General features: G+C 34.2%; 1 protein-coding gene across 1 annotated transcript in view; it reads left to right on the forward strand.

The window, feature by feature from the left end:
* UGGT2 (UDP-glucose glycoprotein glucosyltransferase 2) overlaps nt 1–18,873 on the forward strand; it is a 205,275-nt gene that overhangs the window by 142,713 nt on the left and 43,689 nt on the right. Inside the window, exons 25-29 of the mRNA XM_069467087.1 lie at nt 3,729–3,831; nt 6,578–6,657; nt 9,585–9,774; nt 13,600–13,758; nt 14,109–14,194. Coding sequence (XP_069323188.1) covers nt 3,729–3,831; nt 6,578–6,657; nt 9,585–9,774; nt 13,600–13,758; nt 14,109–14,194 — 618 coding nt within the window. The remainder of the gene's footprint in view (nt 1–3,728; nt 3,832–6,577; nt 6,658–9,584; nt 9,775–13,599; nt 13,759–14,108; nt 14,195–18,873) is intronic.

An 18,873-nucleotide genomic window follows, 5' to 3' on the forward strand; every position in this document is an offset into this window, starting at 1 on the left:
GTGGAGGATATTGATTTATTAAAGAAACAATGACTTTGTAGGATTGTACTTGTGTGGGAAGCCTAGGAAAAATGGAAGCACATTAGCAATGCTGGACTGTATAATCAGGATTCAATCAGAGCAGTAGAACCATTATTTATACATGAGCACACATGTATGTGTGTGCACATGTGCATGTACATGTATGTATTTATATGTATATGGAGTGCACAGTGAAGAGTTCGTAAAGGGTTTGTTTATAGGACTTGACCTTACACAGATATAGGAGCAGGTTAAGCAGTCTCTGTAAGGCTACTGACTTCTCATACTGGAACTTAAAGTTTACAGGACAGGCAACTAAGAAGGCAAGATGGCTATAAAGAGGAGGGATTAAGAGCAAGTGAAACCCCACAGGGATTGACTGACACCTTTTCAGCCCTGTTGCCCCTGACCCTGGCTATGCAGTGGGTATCCTGCAGAAGATGGGAGTCCTCTGTTACAACACTAAACACACAAGCATGACCAGGAAGTCAGAAGACAGGAGGGTGGGTCCAGGGAAAGTTGAACAGCTGTAGGCCTGGCTGCTACCTCCGGCCAACAGGGTGAATCAGCAGATCAGTAACTAATATTGTAAGTTGCAAAATGGCTGCTGCTGCCTTTCTGCCCTCTAAATCTCTTGAGAATCTCTCATGCCCCCTCACCCCAAACCAGAAACATTTTGGAAAATGTAATTGGGCCTAGCCAAGTTGACACATTATAAAGCCACTGCATGGACCATGGGTCTAAGTATTTCCTCTGCCAGGCGCAAGTGGTAAGATAAAAATAAAGGGCAGTTTAACCATTATCGTGTGCCTGATTCTTTAGTGGTTTCTAAGCCCATATCTCTGTTAAAGTGACTTGTTAATTATAAAAGTAGTAGCTATACTGCTTTTCTTTGTACTACTAAAGATTCTCTGAGCTCATTCAGGTATCTTACAATTATCACTTTTAGTAATTTTCTCTAGAAACACCACTTTTAATCTATCAAAGAGTTTGCTTCTGATTCTTTCCTATCAAAGAAAATTATAAGTATAGTTTCTATGTAAATTTCTACATAAAGTCACACACTGTTATTTAATTTTAGAAAATGTTGGTAAACCTTTGGAAATTGATATTAGGATAATACAATATACCACAAAGAAAAGCAAATACTTCAAGTCCCTTCTCATTTGAATTTATGCATTATCAATATTATTTATATAGTTACGTCTGTATATTTCATGAGCATATGTATACTTTTATAATTATAAAAATATGTACTCATTTACAGCTTTTTAGTTATATATATTCTATATATATTTAAACACAGCATTATATCTTTGCCATTCTGCTTCTGTATCTGTAGGGAGTCATTTTATAATACTAAAGAAATTTGTTAAAACAATTATTATGAATCTATTGCTGTATTAATATATTTAATTGTTCCTAATGTCTCCTTCTAAAATTTAAATTATAAGATATTTAAATTTGACAAGGTAACAAATTAGAAGCTTTGCAAAAGGGTAGGGGTAAGTTGAAATCAGAAATACAATGAACAAGGAGAAAGCACAGTTACATTTTTTTCTTACCTCTGAAGGATCTCTGTTGACTATCTGAATTAGCCTATTCCCTTCCCTCCAGACTGTGTGAATTTGATATGCTTCTAACATCTTTGCCAAAGGCAAAAATGACAATCCTAACCAGTCACTCCATCATCCCAGGAACTTACAGTGACAATTGCAAGTTGCATGAGAGTGTATGACACTAAACATATCGAAGAGGCCTTGTAGACTGCTGCAGTAATGCCCTTCCTGCATGCCATGAATTTTGCTAGCCCTCATTTTTCCAGTTTACGTAATTCCTGAAGTTCACGAGAGGAAAACAAACTGGTTGTTTCGGTGAAAATCACTATTCTTAGAAGAAGGAGGACACGGGAATTTCTCCCAGGTGTCTTCATAAGGAGGATACTATATAACGAACTGTGTATTCAGCAACATCCTTAAAATAGATGACTTGTTTTATAGATTGATAGCATCATAGCAGAATTCATTTCAGAGCTTTCTGTTGCTAGGGCCTGTTTGAAATGTGTTTAGCATATCTGTAAGAGTTGAACTACATATACATCAAGTAGTCCTTCACTATTTTTTCTGACCTAAGCTTTAATTTATTTACTCTCAGTGTGCTTGACATTATTCTTTCTGGCTTATGGCATGAAGTGTTTCAATAGTTTCTTGGCAATTGAATACAAAATCCATTACCTTAAATAGGTGGTAGAGGTAGAGTTAGCATCTTATTGTTAATATTGAATGAGGAAAAGGACGTTGTATTCCATTCTTAAGTCAGTCAGTGTAATACCTACTAGTAGGTTCTAGATTCTGCTCAGAAAACTGTCTTGAATCTGCACCAGTACACATATAATTAGATAATAGGGACTGTGGAATACTGATTCATACAACCTCACAGAATTAGCAATAGTCTGGGGAAAAAAACTTAAAGCAGCAGTAAACAGATACATCCTGAAGCCGTAATAACATATCATAAAGCATACATAAAATGACCAGTTTTGAGTGGTGCTATGATTGTGACAGTTATTTGTAAAATTTTCACCAAGATAACTGAAGAAAGGAACAATTGTAGAGAGTCACTTTAATATCAGAATATCTCATCTGTGGCCCTTATTTCTAGCGGTAATCATCTAGCAAATCTGTTGTCTGACTCTGCCACTCTTATTTTAGCATAATTAAGTCATGTCAACTGCATGTAAAATAAAATGTCTTTCAATTTTCTATTTAGGGGACCCATATTTGAAGTAAATGTTTACATTAGCTTTTATTTAATTGCTGAGGAATTAATCCTCTCACTGCAGAAAGCCTTTCTGTACCAAAGAAGACTAATATTCCTGTAACTTTACATGTGTATCTCTTGATTGGGTGATCTTTTTTCCTTTGTAATATGGAAAAGGTATAATTCATTCATCCTATATCTCAAAAATTATTTCATATATGATTACAGTGTTAAAAGAGTAATTCAGTTGGAATCTTCTGTACTTTTAATCAAATACATACTATTAACTTTTAAGTATATTAAATGTAGAATTGATTATCTCCCACCGGCCTTTTCTGTACTTTTAATCGTTTTCCAGTTTCCCTTTAAAGATTAGTCCATCTTCTAATTTAGAACTTAGATCAGTGAAAGACACAATGGAGAGGATGGGGGAAGGAGGTGAGGAGAGGAAGACTGAGGTCAAAATAAAGTCTGATAAATTTGAGTGTTTTTATTCCTAAACTTCTGTTATGTTGTTTTTATGAAAAACTAAATTTAGTAAAAGTATGAATAGTTTTATCATTCTCAAATCTGAGGAAATATATTCAACTAACACAAAAGCATCTTGGCTTTATTCTTTGCATTGTGTGATCTATGAGAATTTTGAGGGCCTAAAATTATCAGAGTTGTTACTATAATAGTATCTGTCATTCCTTGAGAGTTTTTTAAAATCACTCATTCATAAAATCTTACTTTAATTTTCTCTAATTCTTTCGAGTTTTGTAATTTGTTGAACATAAACATTAGATTTTCAAACTTAGAATTTATTGTGTGAAATAACCAGGATTTCTTTTGATCTAGTGAAAAAGCAATTTATGAGAATATATATAGCTAAGATCATGATTTATTAGGTATTTATATAAACTTAACCCATTATCTTTCTTCTTATTTATTTTCTGTTTTCGTAGCATTATAAAGATAAACCCTCAAGAGAATGATATGTTCTTTGATGTCATTGCTATTGTTGATCCATTGACGAGAGCAGCACAGAAGATGGCACAGTTACTGGTTGTAAGATAATATAAATTAGACTAAATATTTTTATTTTGAAATTTGTAATCTTTTCAAGTCTATTTTCAAATATAATCAAATATTTGTGCTTTTGATTCTTTATTTTACTTCAGCATTTTAGTAGATTGGCATGTTTCAATGTAGAAATGAAATGATAGAGCTACATATGCACAGGGTTTTATGGCAGTGTCAAGGTCAGGTATTGCTATGGACTGAATTATATCCCACATAAAATTCATATTTCAACATATGAAATATGTTTCAATGAATTTTAAGCCCTAACCCCCAGTGTGACTATATCTGAAGACAGAGCCTTTAAGAAATAATTAAGGTTAAATGAAGTCTTAGGGAGTGATAGGATTGGTGGCCTTAGAAGATGAAGAGAGAACGCACAAAGAAGAGGGCATGTGAGCACACAATAACATGGTGGCCACCTACAAACCAGAAAGAGAGCTCTTAACAGAAACTGAGTCAGCCAACACCTTGGTCTTAGAATTCCTAGCCTCCAGAACTGTGAGAGAAGAAATTTCTGTTATTTAAGCCACTCAGTCTGTGATACTTTGTTATGGAAGCCTGAGCAGACTAATACAGGTGTGTTTCCTGTGTTGTGAGGGATAGCGTTTAGAGAAGCGAAGCTTAAGCTTAATTAAATGAAGCTTAAAGTACAATAAGTAATGTTAGCCAAACAGGTAAAGCTGAGGGGAGGGGGAACATAGAGGTTGTATTCAGTAGGTTTGGCCACTGTAAGAAAGGCCAAATTAACAGTACCTTCAAAACTGAAGTTTCTTTCTCTTGTCTAACAGTCCAAGCGTAAGCCACCTTGAGTTGCTAAGGCAGCTATACACAGTGTGAAGGACTCGGGCACTGCCTGTGTAGCCGTTAAGTCAACATGAAGCACCTACTATCTCATGGTCTGAGATCAATAGTCAAGCTCCTAATATCGTCTCTGTATTTCTGCCAGCAGCAAAGAGAGAACAAGAGTGCAACCCCAAAGTTGGACAGATTCTGTCCCATATCACTTCTCACTGACCAGAATGTAGCCAGTTATCTGGCTACACTTAATGACAAGGGAGGCTGGGAACTATGGCCACAAGCCCTGTGTAAACCTGAAAATTCTTTCACTAAGAAAGTGGGAGAAAATGAATGTTAGGAGACAACTATCAGTCTCCAAAAGGACATTACGTGGTTTACCATTTTACTGAGAATTTCAAAGATTCAAATTATAACGTAACTTTCAGTAGTTAAAATTGAATAAGCTAGTTACATTAGAAGACTGTTTTTCTAGTGATGTTCAAAATTTTGGAAACTTTTTGTCCCTTGGCATTTGACTTCACTTTTGGAAACAGGCAAAAGTAATTGGATATTAAGTCTAGTGAATAATGTAAGTGATCAAGCTGTCTGATACATGGTATATATTTTATTGAAATCTCAAAATGCAGTTTTTCTCAGAATTTAGTTTTCACTGACAAATCATATTGGAAAAAGGGAATTATAAGTGTCTATTATAAATGTATTTATTAATGGAGACAAATGATTTTGGAAAGACTGTCATTCTAGCTGTTCAGTGTATGAAATGATTAGGACAAACTTAACCCCATAGCTGATTTATCCCTTCTTTCTCTAAGCATTTGTTATACTATCACATTTGTACTTCTTGAGATATACTACTCAGATTATAATTTATAAAACAGTAACCAGTAATTGTAGTAAGGAGTGGAGCTAGCATGATACTCTTTAGTATGGAAATTCCCTATTCCTATGGAAAGTCATTAATCAGAAAAAAAAAAAAACCTATTACATTTGAAAGTTTTTATGTAAAGGTAGAATTTAGGAAGAGGAAATATGAAATTATACAGAGATATAAAATATAGAATTGCATTCTGGTTTATATCGTCGGTAATAATAGCATACTTTATTTCTGAGCAGCTTTATTGCTTTATAAATAGACAATTTATTGAAAGAAATAGGTAGTGTTTCATCTGACACTTGAGAAAACAGTGGTTCAGTGACCTCCATAGTAGCAAATATGACAAGTGATAGAATGGGAATTAAAACTTGAATCTCTTAAATCCGTAGTCTGTGTGTTCTGATGCTTCATCAGGACTATATCCTTTCTGTTACATGTATCTGTTTTATTGCTTCTCCCTTTACCTGTATCCTTTGTTGTCTAATAGTTTTCAAATCTTCACTGACTTTTTTCCTGTCTAGAGATGGGGACTATCAAAATTAATAATCCTTCCTTTACTTCTTATGTTCCAGGGAAATAAAAAGCAGAGAAAATAGAGTATTTTATCTGTAGCTAAGAACTTTTCACATCTCTTAAAATGTAGGGTGAAATTCCAGAAGAATCAGGGTACCCTTGCCAGTGTTGTTGTGAGGTCACCACTTTGTATTTGCAGATCAAGGTTCTAATAATTATTTTACTTGTTCTTCAATACTAAGCAAATTTAGATACTATGAAAGAAAGTCACTTTAGCCAAAGGCAGGCAGCATAACCCTGGGGCATTGAAATCAACTGTTTGGGTTTAAATCTTACTTCTGCCATGATTTACCATTTGACTTTATGCAGACTACTTAATCTTTCTATATTAAGTGCCTCAACTGTAAAAGTACTACCTTGGAGGGGCGTTGTGAGGATCAAATGAGATAATGCATATAAAGTGTTAATGCACTGCCTGCTACATAGTAAACGTACAATAAATGTTATTAATATTTAATATCAAATATGGGAATTATTTTCTAATAGGTACTTGGCAGGATTGTCAACATGAAGATAAAGTTGTTCATGAACTGTAGGGGTAAGCTTTCAGAAGCCCCTTTAAACAGGTAAGTCTGAGTGAGCATAATTTCATTTTGAAAGATTTGCAAATGCTAAGAAGAAAGAGGGCAGTTGTTACTAGACCTATTTTTTTCCTTCACTAGATCCCACCCCAAAATAGATCAGAATTTCAGTTTATTGACCTTAATTGGTATAATTTTGATATATAAATTAAAATAGCCGAATTCAGTAAATTGATCCAGTCTAATTGCAAAATTAATATGGATTTATATTTATTCATAGGTATGTTTGGAAATATGATCTAGGAATACCTATTTAGAAATAATATCAATTGGAAATAATGTTGAATTAAACCATTTTTGGTTTAGCTATATTTTCAACACTAAGTGCTAAATTATTAAACTAATCTTTATTATATCATCACATTTACTATTTTAGGTATTATTACAGGATTCAATTAGTTTAGAAAAATCTGTCAATGATATAGAAAATGTTTATCATTATATACAAATATTCCTCATCAATACTGTTCTGTTGAAATAACGTTGTTTCTCAAGAGGGGACAAAATACAACTTTCCTCTTCTTTCTGGATCAGAATTATCATTGTGAGCCACTCTTACTGATAGGTTACTGATAGAAATATTCAATATCTTTCGTGTGTCATTGGGCAGAGAAAAGGGTATGCACCATTGTACTAGTATAGCTTTTTAAGGCTTGTTAATGTACTTTTTCCTGTGTAATTTAATTACATAACTCTAAACAAAAAATATATGCAGACACATGAGACAGAAAAGTAGCATTCAGTTAATACCTTGTTTATTTTTCAAATTGCATTTGTTATAATTGGCATACTGTAGATTATTACCTTGAGCAGACATTTAAACAAAAGTATTTTTAATATTTGGAAAGCAATAAAATGGAAAATGTAGAAAATCTAAATGGAAGTTTAAGGTTTATTCATTGCCCCCCTGAGACTCTAGTCATCATATCTCGTTCAGTTTTCGTGGTTCTCATTTATCGTTTGTATTTCAAATTTTATTACATGCCTTTCTAACTCTGAACAAAAGCTTTACATATTTTTAGCTACTAATTGAAAGTATGTTAATTACAGGAATGGGAGACCTCTCCATGGTGTCTCTGTAAAGCTTTCTATATTAAAGAGTAGGAGTACTGAATATATAAGCAAGCATAATCTGCTAGAAGAGAAAGATTTGAGTTCTCTAGGTGAAATAGTAATATACTAGATGAAGTATACAATTAAGGTATTTTTTAAACCAATAGTTTAGTAGAATCTTATTTACTCAGTAGTATGTATCAAGCAAACCAGTATACACGTTTATTCCTAGTCCTTTCCTTTTAATAAATATTATCTCGTTCTTCTCAGAGGGAAGAGAGGTTATGGGCAGGAATTCCCTCAACTTTTTGCTCTTATCTCGTATACCTCCCCAGCCTCCTGTGTTATAGGAGAAGAATGAAGTATCTCTTTTTTAGGTGAATATTCCCTCCCTGTTTTAATCCCATGCTTTCCCATTTATTCTGGATCCTTGCTTTATCACATATTCTCTCTGTTCCATATCTTTAATCTCTCTGCCAGCCTTTTTCTTTCAGTCTTTAAAGTTATTCAATTCAAAAAAAAAATTGTTCCCTTAACTTGCTCTCCTCTAGAGACCTGACTTTTCTTTCTCTTCTTCACTCCTTCTCATCCAAGCTTCTTCAAAGAGTGGTCACACTCTCTCTTCATCTCTCATTCACTGTGCGTTGTACTACACTTGGGCTTTAACTTCCTCTTTGCCACTGAAATTGTTTTTATTAAATCATAAAGAAGTTGCTATTTGCAACATCCATGAGATATTTCTTCCTTGACATTTCTGCTGCATTTGACCTTAGTGAGTACTTGTTTTATACATTTACTTCATGACTGTGTTCTCTCCTGTGTCTCTTCTTACCTCTCTCCTTCTCCTTCTTCTTCTTCTTTTTTTTTAAAAAAAACCTTATTCTGCCTATCTGCATAGCATGGCTCCCAATGATCACCACTGCCTGGGATTCAGAGTCTATAAATTCTCCTGAAGTGAGACTAGTGACATGCTTCTCATGAATAAAATATGGCAAAAGCAATGGAATTTCACTTCTGCAGTTAGGTTAAAGGACCGTGACTTTTGTCTTGCTGACATTCTCTCTCTCTGATTCTTCTTGTGTACTTCTCTGGTGAAACATGCTAGAGATGTCTTGTGGCAAGCAAGCAGTTTCCAGCTAACCACTAGCAAGGAACTACAGCCCTCATTCAGACAGCCCTTGAGGAACTAGATAAGCCTAGAAGTAGATCCTGCCCCTCTTCCACCCTGTTGAGCCTTGAGAGAGTTACAGCACAGCTGACACCTTGATTCTAGTCTCAAAATAGTGAACGTCACTATTCTCAATAACAACTAATTCTTATTATACATGATATGGAGGGGTAAGATCAAGATACAGTAAAACTGCAGATAAGTCTAAAAGCTCTATTAAGCAGCTACTTTCAACTTAATCCTGTTTGTTTCTGATTGAACTCTTAAAATTGGTACTATAATTTCAGCTTGAAATCACTTGCTTTCTGACTATCATTTCTCTTCATATTATTAGTGTGGTACGAGTTAATAAAATAGCTGAAAAATAGGCCATGGTCAAATTTGAAGGAGGATCAGTGAGTAACTATGGATCATAAACTACTGGAACCTGCATAAGTCAGACCTATCTTAAAGAGATTCTAATCATGTTCATTAAGAAATGATTAACAAGAGTCTATGTCATACATAGTCTTAATAGTAGTGTCAACAAATAATTGCCTACCATCTGTAAGCATTAACTCTTGTGTGTTTTCAGTCTTTTTGATTTAAGACTTTCTGGTTATATTGTTAAGCCATTTTCAATTTTAAAATATTTTAAAAGAAAAAAATCTTTATTTTGGTCATAGTATGTATTTTTACGTTTTATCAACAGCTTTTACCGTTTTGTTCTGGAGCCAGAACTGATGTCAGGGGCTAATGGCAATCCTTCTCTTGGACCAGTAGCAAAATTCCTGGATATCCCTGAATCACCCCTTCTAACCCTCAACATGATTACCCCAGAAGGCTGGTTGGTTGAAACAGTACAAAGCAACTGTGACCTTGATAATATTCACTTAAAGGATGTAAGTTACTGTGTAAAGTCATATAAAGAGAGAGGAACAGGATAAATTCTTATTAGCTACCAAGGGTGGGGAACCTGTGGCCTTGGGGCTACACGTGTGGCCTTCTGGATCCTTGAGTGTGTCCTTTTGACTAATCAAATTTTACAGAACAAATCCTTTTAATTAAAGGGATTATTAGCTACAGTTCTAATAATAAGCTGAGCAACATCTGAACCATAGGTGGCTCACAGCTGTAATCCTAGCATTTTGGGAGGCTGAGGCAGGAGGATCACTTGAAGTCAGGAGTCTGAGACCAACCTGAGTAAGAAGGAGACCGTATCTCTACAAAAAAATAGAAAAATTAGCCGAGCATGGTAGTGCATGCCTGTAGTCCCTACTACTGGGGAGGCTGAGGCAGGAGGATCGCTTGAGCCCAGGAGTTTGATATTGCAGTGAGCTATGATGATGCCACTGCACTCTAGCTGGGGCAGCAGAGGGAGACACTGTCTCAAAAAAAAAAAAAAAAGCATTGCACCTAAAGACTCTCTAATCATATTTTATCACAGTGTATATCTGAAAGCTATCAGAATACCTGAGACAACAGTGGTGGTTTACCCAGTAAAGAGGAAGTGGAACAAATAAAAGATTGCTAACAGGAAACAGCATGTGACTATGTTAAAAGGCATACAGAAAAATAAATTAGCCCCTTCTGAAATATAAATAATTTTGATATCAGTTTTATTGATGAGACACTCATTACCAATATAATCATTAAAGAATTTCCATTTGATTACCAGAGACATGATGTAGATCCTAAATAATACTATGGTATGAATAAAGACAATTGGATGAACACGCAATTCATCTTAGGCTCAGTTTATTCTGTCTGTGCAGAATATGTGAAATTTATCTTAATATCTCAAACCCTCAAATAATTACAAAATTTGGGGAAAGATAGCATATGTAGTGGAGTATTTTGTCCCCTCTGCAAAACTTAACAATTGAAACCAAACCTTAACAAATTTATAAATTTATGTATCAGAAAATTTACACTACAGGAGTCCCTCTATATCCACAGGGAATACTTGTTCCAGGACCCCCAGTGGATGTCTGAAACCTAAGATAGTACCAAACCCTATATACACTGTTTTTTCCTATATATATAGCACCTATGATACTGTTTAATTTATAAATTAGGCATAGTGAGAAATTAATAATAATAAAAGAGAATAATCATTAATCATATGCCAGCATGACCACTCTTGCACTTTGGGACCATTATTAAGTGAAATAAAGTTTACTTGAAAACAAGCGCTGTAATGTCATCATAGTGAATCTGAGAACCGAGGCGGCTGCTAAGAGACTAATGAGCAAGGACCCGATACGATGTGGATAAGCTGGACAAAGGCTGGATTTACATCCCAGTTGGGAGAGAGGAGAAAGGCCTAAGATTTCATCACACTACTCAGAATGGCACATGTTTGAAACTTATGGATTTTTTGTTTCTGGAATTTTCCATTTAATATTTTTGTGCCACGGTTGACCATGGGTAACTGAAACCTCAGAAAGAGAAACCACAGATGAGGGAGACTGGTGTACCTTGTGGTCTTCAAACCACCAAATCATTTAATCCACTTCCTTTCACTTTTCCTGGATTCTTGCCCATTCTCAGTCCTAGATAGTTTCTCAAAGTTCAGATTACACTAAAGTCATTAAGTTCAGCCTTCCAGTGTCTTAAGACAAGACACAAGAAAAAGAGGTACTTTATCATTTCCCCAGTGACAAGATATCACTACTAGATATCTTGTCAGTTTAAATCACAGTTTGAGATGTGTGTCAAAGCTTTGCTCACTTTGGAGAATGTGTCCTTGGAATTACACAAAATTATGTTAAATAGCAACAAAAATACTAGAAAAAATAGATTTAAAGATAATTGTTAACAAACTCAAATATTAATCTTTATAATTAAACTTAATTGTTCATTAAAAGAAGATATTCAGCCACAGAAGAATAATATAATTGCTTTTTAGAAAAATTATTATGCTCTCAGTTATATTTGAAAAGTATTAAATTTATGTCTTGTATTAGCGGTTAATATTTAGAACAGATAAATAGAAAGGAAAGATGGAAATATAAACATCAAAAAAGATCAATAGCTTTCATGTTCTTGGTAAAAATAAGCCTTGAAAATAAGTTATAATGTAACTTAAGTAATTTCACCTTTATGAAATTATGAGAAAACTTAAAATGTTCTCTAGAACTCTTGAAAAAGGAATTCGCTATTTTTTGATTTATTAGTTTGAATATGTCAACAGAATTAAAAGTCTGTTATACAAAAATATAAGGACAAGAAAAATTTTCACATTAATATATTATGCAATAAAGAAGATATTATTAGTCACAAACTAGTTAAATGTATTTAGACTCTTCCCTAATATTTATTTTTTTTTTATTTTTAGTGTCTTCTACCTTAATGCATGTGCTATTTAGAGATCTAGAGAGCAGTTGGAAATGAAATAGCTTATATCAAGTATAAACATTGATATGATCTTTAGCTTAATTAAAACCACAGGAACCAATCTGGAAAAAAAAAAGCCAGTTTCTAAGCAGGTATTTGGAAAGTCTATCCTGAGATACCTGGTTGATTAGACACCCTGGAGACAGCATACTTCTTTCTGTAACTATCTTTTAGAAGTTAATGCTTTTATGTTAGTCATATGTACTACTATCTCTTCCTGCAGGCTATCTATGACTTTTAATTTTTTTTATTTCAGCTCATTATGGGGGTAGAAAAGTTCAGGTTATATATATTGCCCATGCCCCCCATCCCCCCGAGTCTGAGCTTCAAGCATGTCCATTCCCTAGACAGTGCACATCGCACTCATGGAACCCATTCTATTAAGTGAAGTATCCCAAGAATGGAAAAATAAGCACCACATGTACTCATCGGCAGACTGGTTTCCCTGATCATCACCTAAGTGCACATTTGGGAATAACACCTAATATTTATAATAAAAAATAAGCTTTACTTCACAATAACTTTGGACCGCAGTATCCATGTCTATAAAGTGAGGGTGTTGAACTGGATCTCTATGATCTTTTTCTAACTTTAAACATTCTCATATTCTGAGACTATCCCATGAAAATCTTTCCATTCAGGTAAGTTGCTATAAGGACTCTGGATACAAGTTAATTAAGTCTATGAAGTTCATCACTAGAATGTTGCTGTAAGGACTCTGGATACAAGTTAATTAAATATATGAAGTTCATCACTAGAATACTGATAATTCACCAACTTATTCAGAATCCAACTAGAGTTGTTGAATCAAATACCATCTTCAAAGAAGTTACTTATTTCTTGTTTTTAAAAGCAGTAAAGGTTGGTCATCACGGTGGTTCACGCCTATAATCCCAGCACTTTGGGAGGCTGAGGCGAGGCAAGAGAATCACTTGAGGGCAGGAGCTTAAGAACAACCTGGGCAACATAGCTGTACCCTGTCTCTGCAAGAAAAATTTTTAAAATAGCCAGGTGTGGTGGTGTTGGCTTGTAGTCCCACCTGCTTGGGAGGTTGAGGCAGGAGAATCCTTTGAGCCTCGGTGTTCGAGGCTCCGTGAGCTATGATTGCACCACTATACTCCAGCACCTGGGTGACAGAGCAAGACCTAGTCAGGAAGGAAGGGAAGGGAAGGGAAGGGAAGGGAAGGGAAGGGAGAGGGAAGGAAAGGAAAGGGGAGGGAAGGGAGATGAAGTTACTGACTAATATTAAAATAATCACATTTATTTATTAAAAAATTTGTATTATGAGGATTACTAATACCAAAAACAATGACATGTTCCTTTCACAGACTGAGAAAACTATCACGGCAGAATATGAACTGGAATATCTACTACTTGAAGGATATTGCTTTGATACTATGACAGAAAAGCCTCCTCGGGGCCTGCAGTTTACACTAGGCACAAAAAATAAACCTGTTGTGGTTGATACAATAGTGATGGCCAATCTCGTAAGTATTATTTAATTGATATTTAATTAGACATTTTGGTGAAATTCTCTAAGTTTTCCTAATCGTAAGATGGCATAATCTTTATTCTGCTATTGCTGAACAGTTTGCAGAAAACAAAATTGAATCCTTGAATAAGATAAATAAAACATAAATGAGAATTATACTTTCATAATATGCTTTTTACAGTTTATTATATAATAAAATCTCTTTCCTTGGAATCAGTTTATAGAATTTATTCATTTCCCAGTTAGTAAGCACTTTCTTGGATGATTCATGTATAGTCTTTCATGAACAATTGGGTATGTTTTTAGTCATATAACTCAATGATTATTTTTTTCTTATCTTAAAAGGGATATTTTCAGTTAAAAGCAAACCCAGGTGCTTGGATACTGAAGTTACGCCAAGGAAAATCTGAAGATATTTATCAAATAGTTGGGTGAGTTATACAGGCCACTTTTAAATTTTTACATGTAAATACATTTTTAGTGTGATATAACCCAGATCATCTAAACAATAATTAAAATGTTAAGATTGGGTTAGGTTATGATGTCAGCAAGATATCAGAATAGTACTTTCTAGCACTCATTCCCCCCACAGAAATATCAATATGAACAACTATCCATGCATGAAAATATCTTCATAAAGAGCTAAGGAAACCAGGTGTGAGATATTGTAACACCATGGTATGGCACAGAATTAAGAAAAGACACATTGAAGACAGTAGGAAGGACAGTTTTACATTACTTGCATCACTCCTCCCTCAACCGAAGACAGCACAGCACAGCTGTCACAAAAGAGTGAGATACCCTTCACTTTTGCTAAACATTTAAAGAAGAATTAATACCAATCGTTCTGAACCTCTTCCAAAAAAATCAAAGTGGAGAGAATACTTCCAAACTCATTTTGTAAGGCCAGCATTACCCTGATAGCAAAGTCAGATAAGGACCCTGCAAGAAAAGAAAATGACAGGCCAATATCCCTGATGAACATAGGCACAAAAATCCTCAACAAAATACCAGCAAAGTGAATTCAACAGCACATAAAAAGGATCATTCACTGTGATGAAGTGGGATTTATCCCAGTGATGTGAGGATAGTTTAAAATACACAAATCTATAAATGTAATATACCACATTAACAGAAGGAAGGACAAAAACCATATGATCATTTCAACAGATGCAGAAAAAGCATTTGACAGAATTCAACATCCTGTCATAGTAAAAATAAAAATAACTTCCAGCAAATTAGGATAGATGGAATGTACCTCAATACAATAATCGTCATAAATGACAAGCCCATACCTGCCAATCATGCTCAAGGGTAAAAAGTAGAAAACTTTTCCTCTGACATCAGGAACAATACCAAGATGCCCACTCTTAACACTTCTATTCAACATGGTACTGGATGTCATAGCTGGAGCAATTAGGAAAGAGAAAGAAATAGAAGGCATTCAAATTGGAAAGGAAGATATTAAATTGTCCCTCTTTGCAGATGACATGATATTGTATATAGAAAACTTGAAATAATCCTCTATAAAAACTTTTAGAACTAATAAATGAATTGCAGTATACAAAATCAGTACCATTTCTATATGCCAATAGCAAACTCTCTGAAAAAGAAATCCAGAAATCAATCCCATTTACAACAGCAACCAATAAATAAATAAATAAATAGGATGCCTAGGAAAAATTTAACCAAGGAAGTGAACTATCTTTACATTGAAAACTGTAAAATATTGATGAAAGAAATTGAAGAAGACAAAAACAAAAGATAGCCTGTGTTTATGGATTGGAAGAATTACTATTGTTAAAATGTTTAAACTACCCAGAACAATCTCAAGATTCAGTGCAATCCCTATCAAAATCCCAATTCCATTTTTCACAGAAATGGAAAACATAATCCTAAAATTCATATGGAACCACACAAGACCCACAATAGTCAAAACAATCTTGAGTAGGCAGAACAAAGCTGACAGCATCACTTCAAAATATACGACAAAGTTGTAGTAATCAAAATTGCATGGTACTGGCATAAAAACAAACACATAGGCCAATGGAACAGAATGCAGAGTCCAGAAATAAATCTACGCATTTATAGTCTGTTGATTTTTGTCAGGTATGCCAAGTACACACAATAGGGAAAGGATAGTCTCTTCAGTAAATGGTACTGAGAAAACCAAATATCCACATGCGGGAGAATGAAATTGGACCCTTATCTCACACCATGTATAAAAATCAACTCAAGATTTAAACATAAGACCTGGAACTGTAAAACTATTGGAAGAAAATATAGGGGAAAAGTTTCATGACATTGGTCTGGACGATGATTTTTTTGGACATGACCTCAAAACACAGGCAACAAAAGTGAAAACAGACAAATGGGATTATATCAAGCTAAAAAGCTTCTGTGCAAGAAGGAAACAATCAACAGAGTGAAGAGACAGCCTGCAGGGTGGGAGAAAATATTTGCATACCATGCATCTAATAGGGGATTAATCTCCAAGATATATAAGGAACTCAATAATAAGAAAAATAACTTGATTAAAAATGGGCAAAGAGACTAAATAGACATTTCTCAAAAGAAGACATACAAATAGCCAATAGGTATATGGAAAAATGGTCAATATCACTAATCTTCAGGGAAATACAAATTAAATACACAGTGAGATATCACACCTGTTTGTGTGGCTATTGTCAAAAATACAATAACAATTTTTGATGAAGGTACAGAGAAGAGGAATCCTAGTACACTGTTGATGGCACCATAAATTAATACAACCTTTATGGAAAACAATACAGAAGTCCCTCAAAAAATTGGAAATAGAACTCTACCGTATGATCCAGTAATCCTGAGTCTATATATTCAGAGTCTATATTCAGTGTATTAAAAAGCTATCTGTATTCCCATGTTTATTGAGCACTATTCACAATAGCCAAGAGAAGGAATCAACCTAAATGTCCATTAGCAGATGAAGAAATAAGGAAAATGTAGTACATATACACAATGAAATACTATTTGGCCTTAAAAAAAAAAAAAGGAAATCCTGTCATTTTCAACAACACAGATGAACCTGGAAGATATTATGTTAAATGAAATAAGCTACTCACAGAAACACAAATATCTTATAACCTCACTTAATGGAGACTCTATAATAAAAAAGTTAAACTTACACAAGCAGAAAGTAGAATGGTCATTACCAGGGGTTGGGGTCAGAGAGAGGAGGATTGGGGAGATGCTACTTGATAAAAAAGTTTCAGGTAGGAGGAATAAATTCAAGAAATCTGTTGTACTACTAGACTATAGTCTATAATATAAATTATATTCTATACAATATAGAATGTATTCTGGAAAATCACTAAGACAGTAGCTTTTAAGTGTTCTCACCACAAAAATATGTGTGGTAATGCATATGTTAATTAGCTTAGTTGGCCATTCTGCCATGTACATCATGTTGTACACCATAAATATGTACAAGATGACAAATTTTAATTTGTCAATTTTAAAAGGTTCATTAATTACAAAAAGGCTCAGAAATACTGTCACTATAAAACACAAACTACTTATAAAACTGACATTTGTTTCTATATTGTTTTATTTCATAAAAATATAAAAGGTATGCCTAAAATATATCTTATTCTTTATTGTCTTTTACTTAAAATTTTCTGTAGACTTTTCCATGCACTGGCATACTTAATATATTTATCAATTAATGACAGTATAATATGTATTATATCTTGTATAACAAAGCTACTATCCCTGGGTTATGTTTAGTTTGGAATTAGTTTCTTTCACAGAAATGTTCTTGCTCACCAGTGAGCCATAGTAGAAAGCAGGGATCATCATACTTCATAAGGAGCCAATAGTAAATATTTAATGTTTATTTGAGGGCACGTACTGTCTTTGCCAGTTATTCTGTTTTTTTATTTTTTGTTTCTTTTTATTACTGTTCTTTCTTTTCACAAGCCTGTGCTTTTCCTTGAAATATTCTATTTTTAACAACCATTTTAAAATGTAAAAATTATTTTTAGCTCAGGAACCATACAAAAATGGGCCACTGACCTGATTTGGTTCACTGGCCATAGTTTGCCAACCTTTGATAAATTCTTTTTTATACCCTTAATATCTCCAAATTTCATTTATTTCAATAAATACTTATTGAGCACCTATTGTTATGCCAAACATTGTGCTCAACAAAGATATTATAAGGGTGGATGTTATTGTATCTTTTTAATCACTCTTCCCCCCGCCCCCCGCCTTTTTTTTTTTTTTTTTTTTTTGAGACAGGGTCTCCCTCTGCTGCCCCAGCTGGAGTGCAGTGGCATTATCATAGCTCACTGCAACCTTAAACTGCCTCAGCCTCCCAAGCAGCTTGAACTACAGGTGTGTGTCACCATGCCTGGCTAATTTTTCTATTTTTTGTAGAGACAGGATCTCACTCATGCTCAGAATGCTCTTTCCCATTTACTCCATGCTGTGGCTAGCTCATAGCATCATTCAATAAACATGCTTAATGATTTATGCACACAAAGCTAAGAATGCTTAGTTCTGTGATAGGTGGGTAGAGGGAAGTCATTGTTGACATTAGAGATGAAGATACTACCTCAAGAGAGTTTTGAAGAATTAACAGGAAGTTACTAGGCATACCACAAACAGAACATTCCAGGAAGAGGGTGAACATGCTAATATGTCATCTAAAACTTAGAGGGCCACATGTGTTTTAGAATTTAGGATTTTTCAGATTTGGAAATTTAATATAGTACACATATCATATATTATGACATAGATTCCAGCAGGATCTGAAAAAGCTCTTCATTAAGCAAACTTTTGCAGAGCATGTGAATATTCACACTAAAAGGATATATAAATGACTATACAAGAGGATGAAAAGACTGGGAGGAAATCTTTGCAAACCATGTATGTGACAAAGACTCTGTGTATTAGAATATATAAAGAACTGTCAAAATTCAAAACAACCTGACTAAAAATGTACAAAAGATTCTAACAGACACTTTACCAAAGAATATATTAATATATGGACAGCAATTAAGTACATAAAGTGTGCTTAATGTTATTAGTTATTAGGAAAATGCCCACTAAAACCACATCTATTAAAATA

This window comes from Eulemur rufifrons, chromosome 4, assembly GCF_041146395.1.
Source record: "Eulemur rufifrons isolate Redbay chromosome 4, OSU_ERuf_1, whole genome shotgun sequence".
In the NCBI taxonomy this organism is placed as follows: domain Eukaryota; kingdom Metazoa; phylum Chordata; class Mammalia; order Primates; family Lemuridae; genus Eulemur; species Eulemur rufifrons.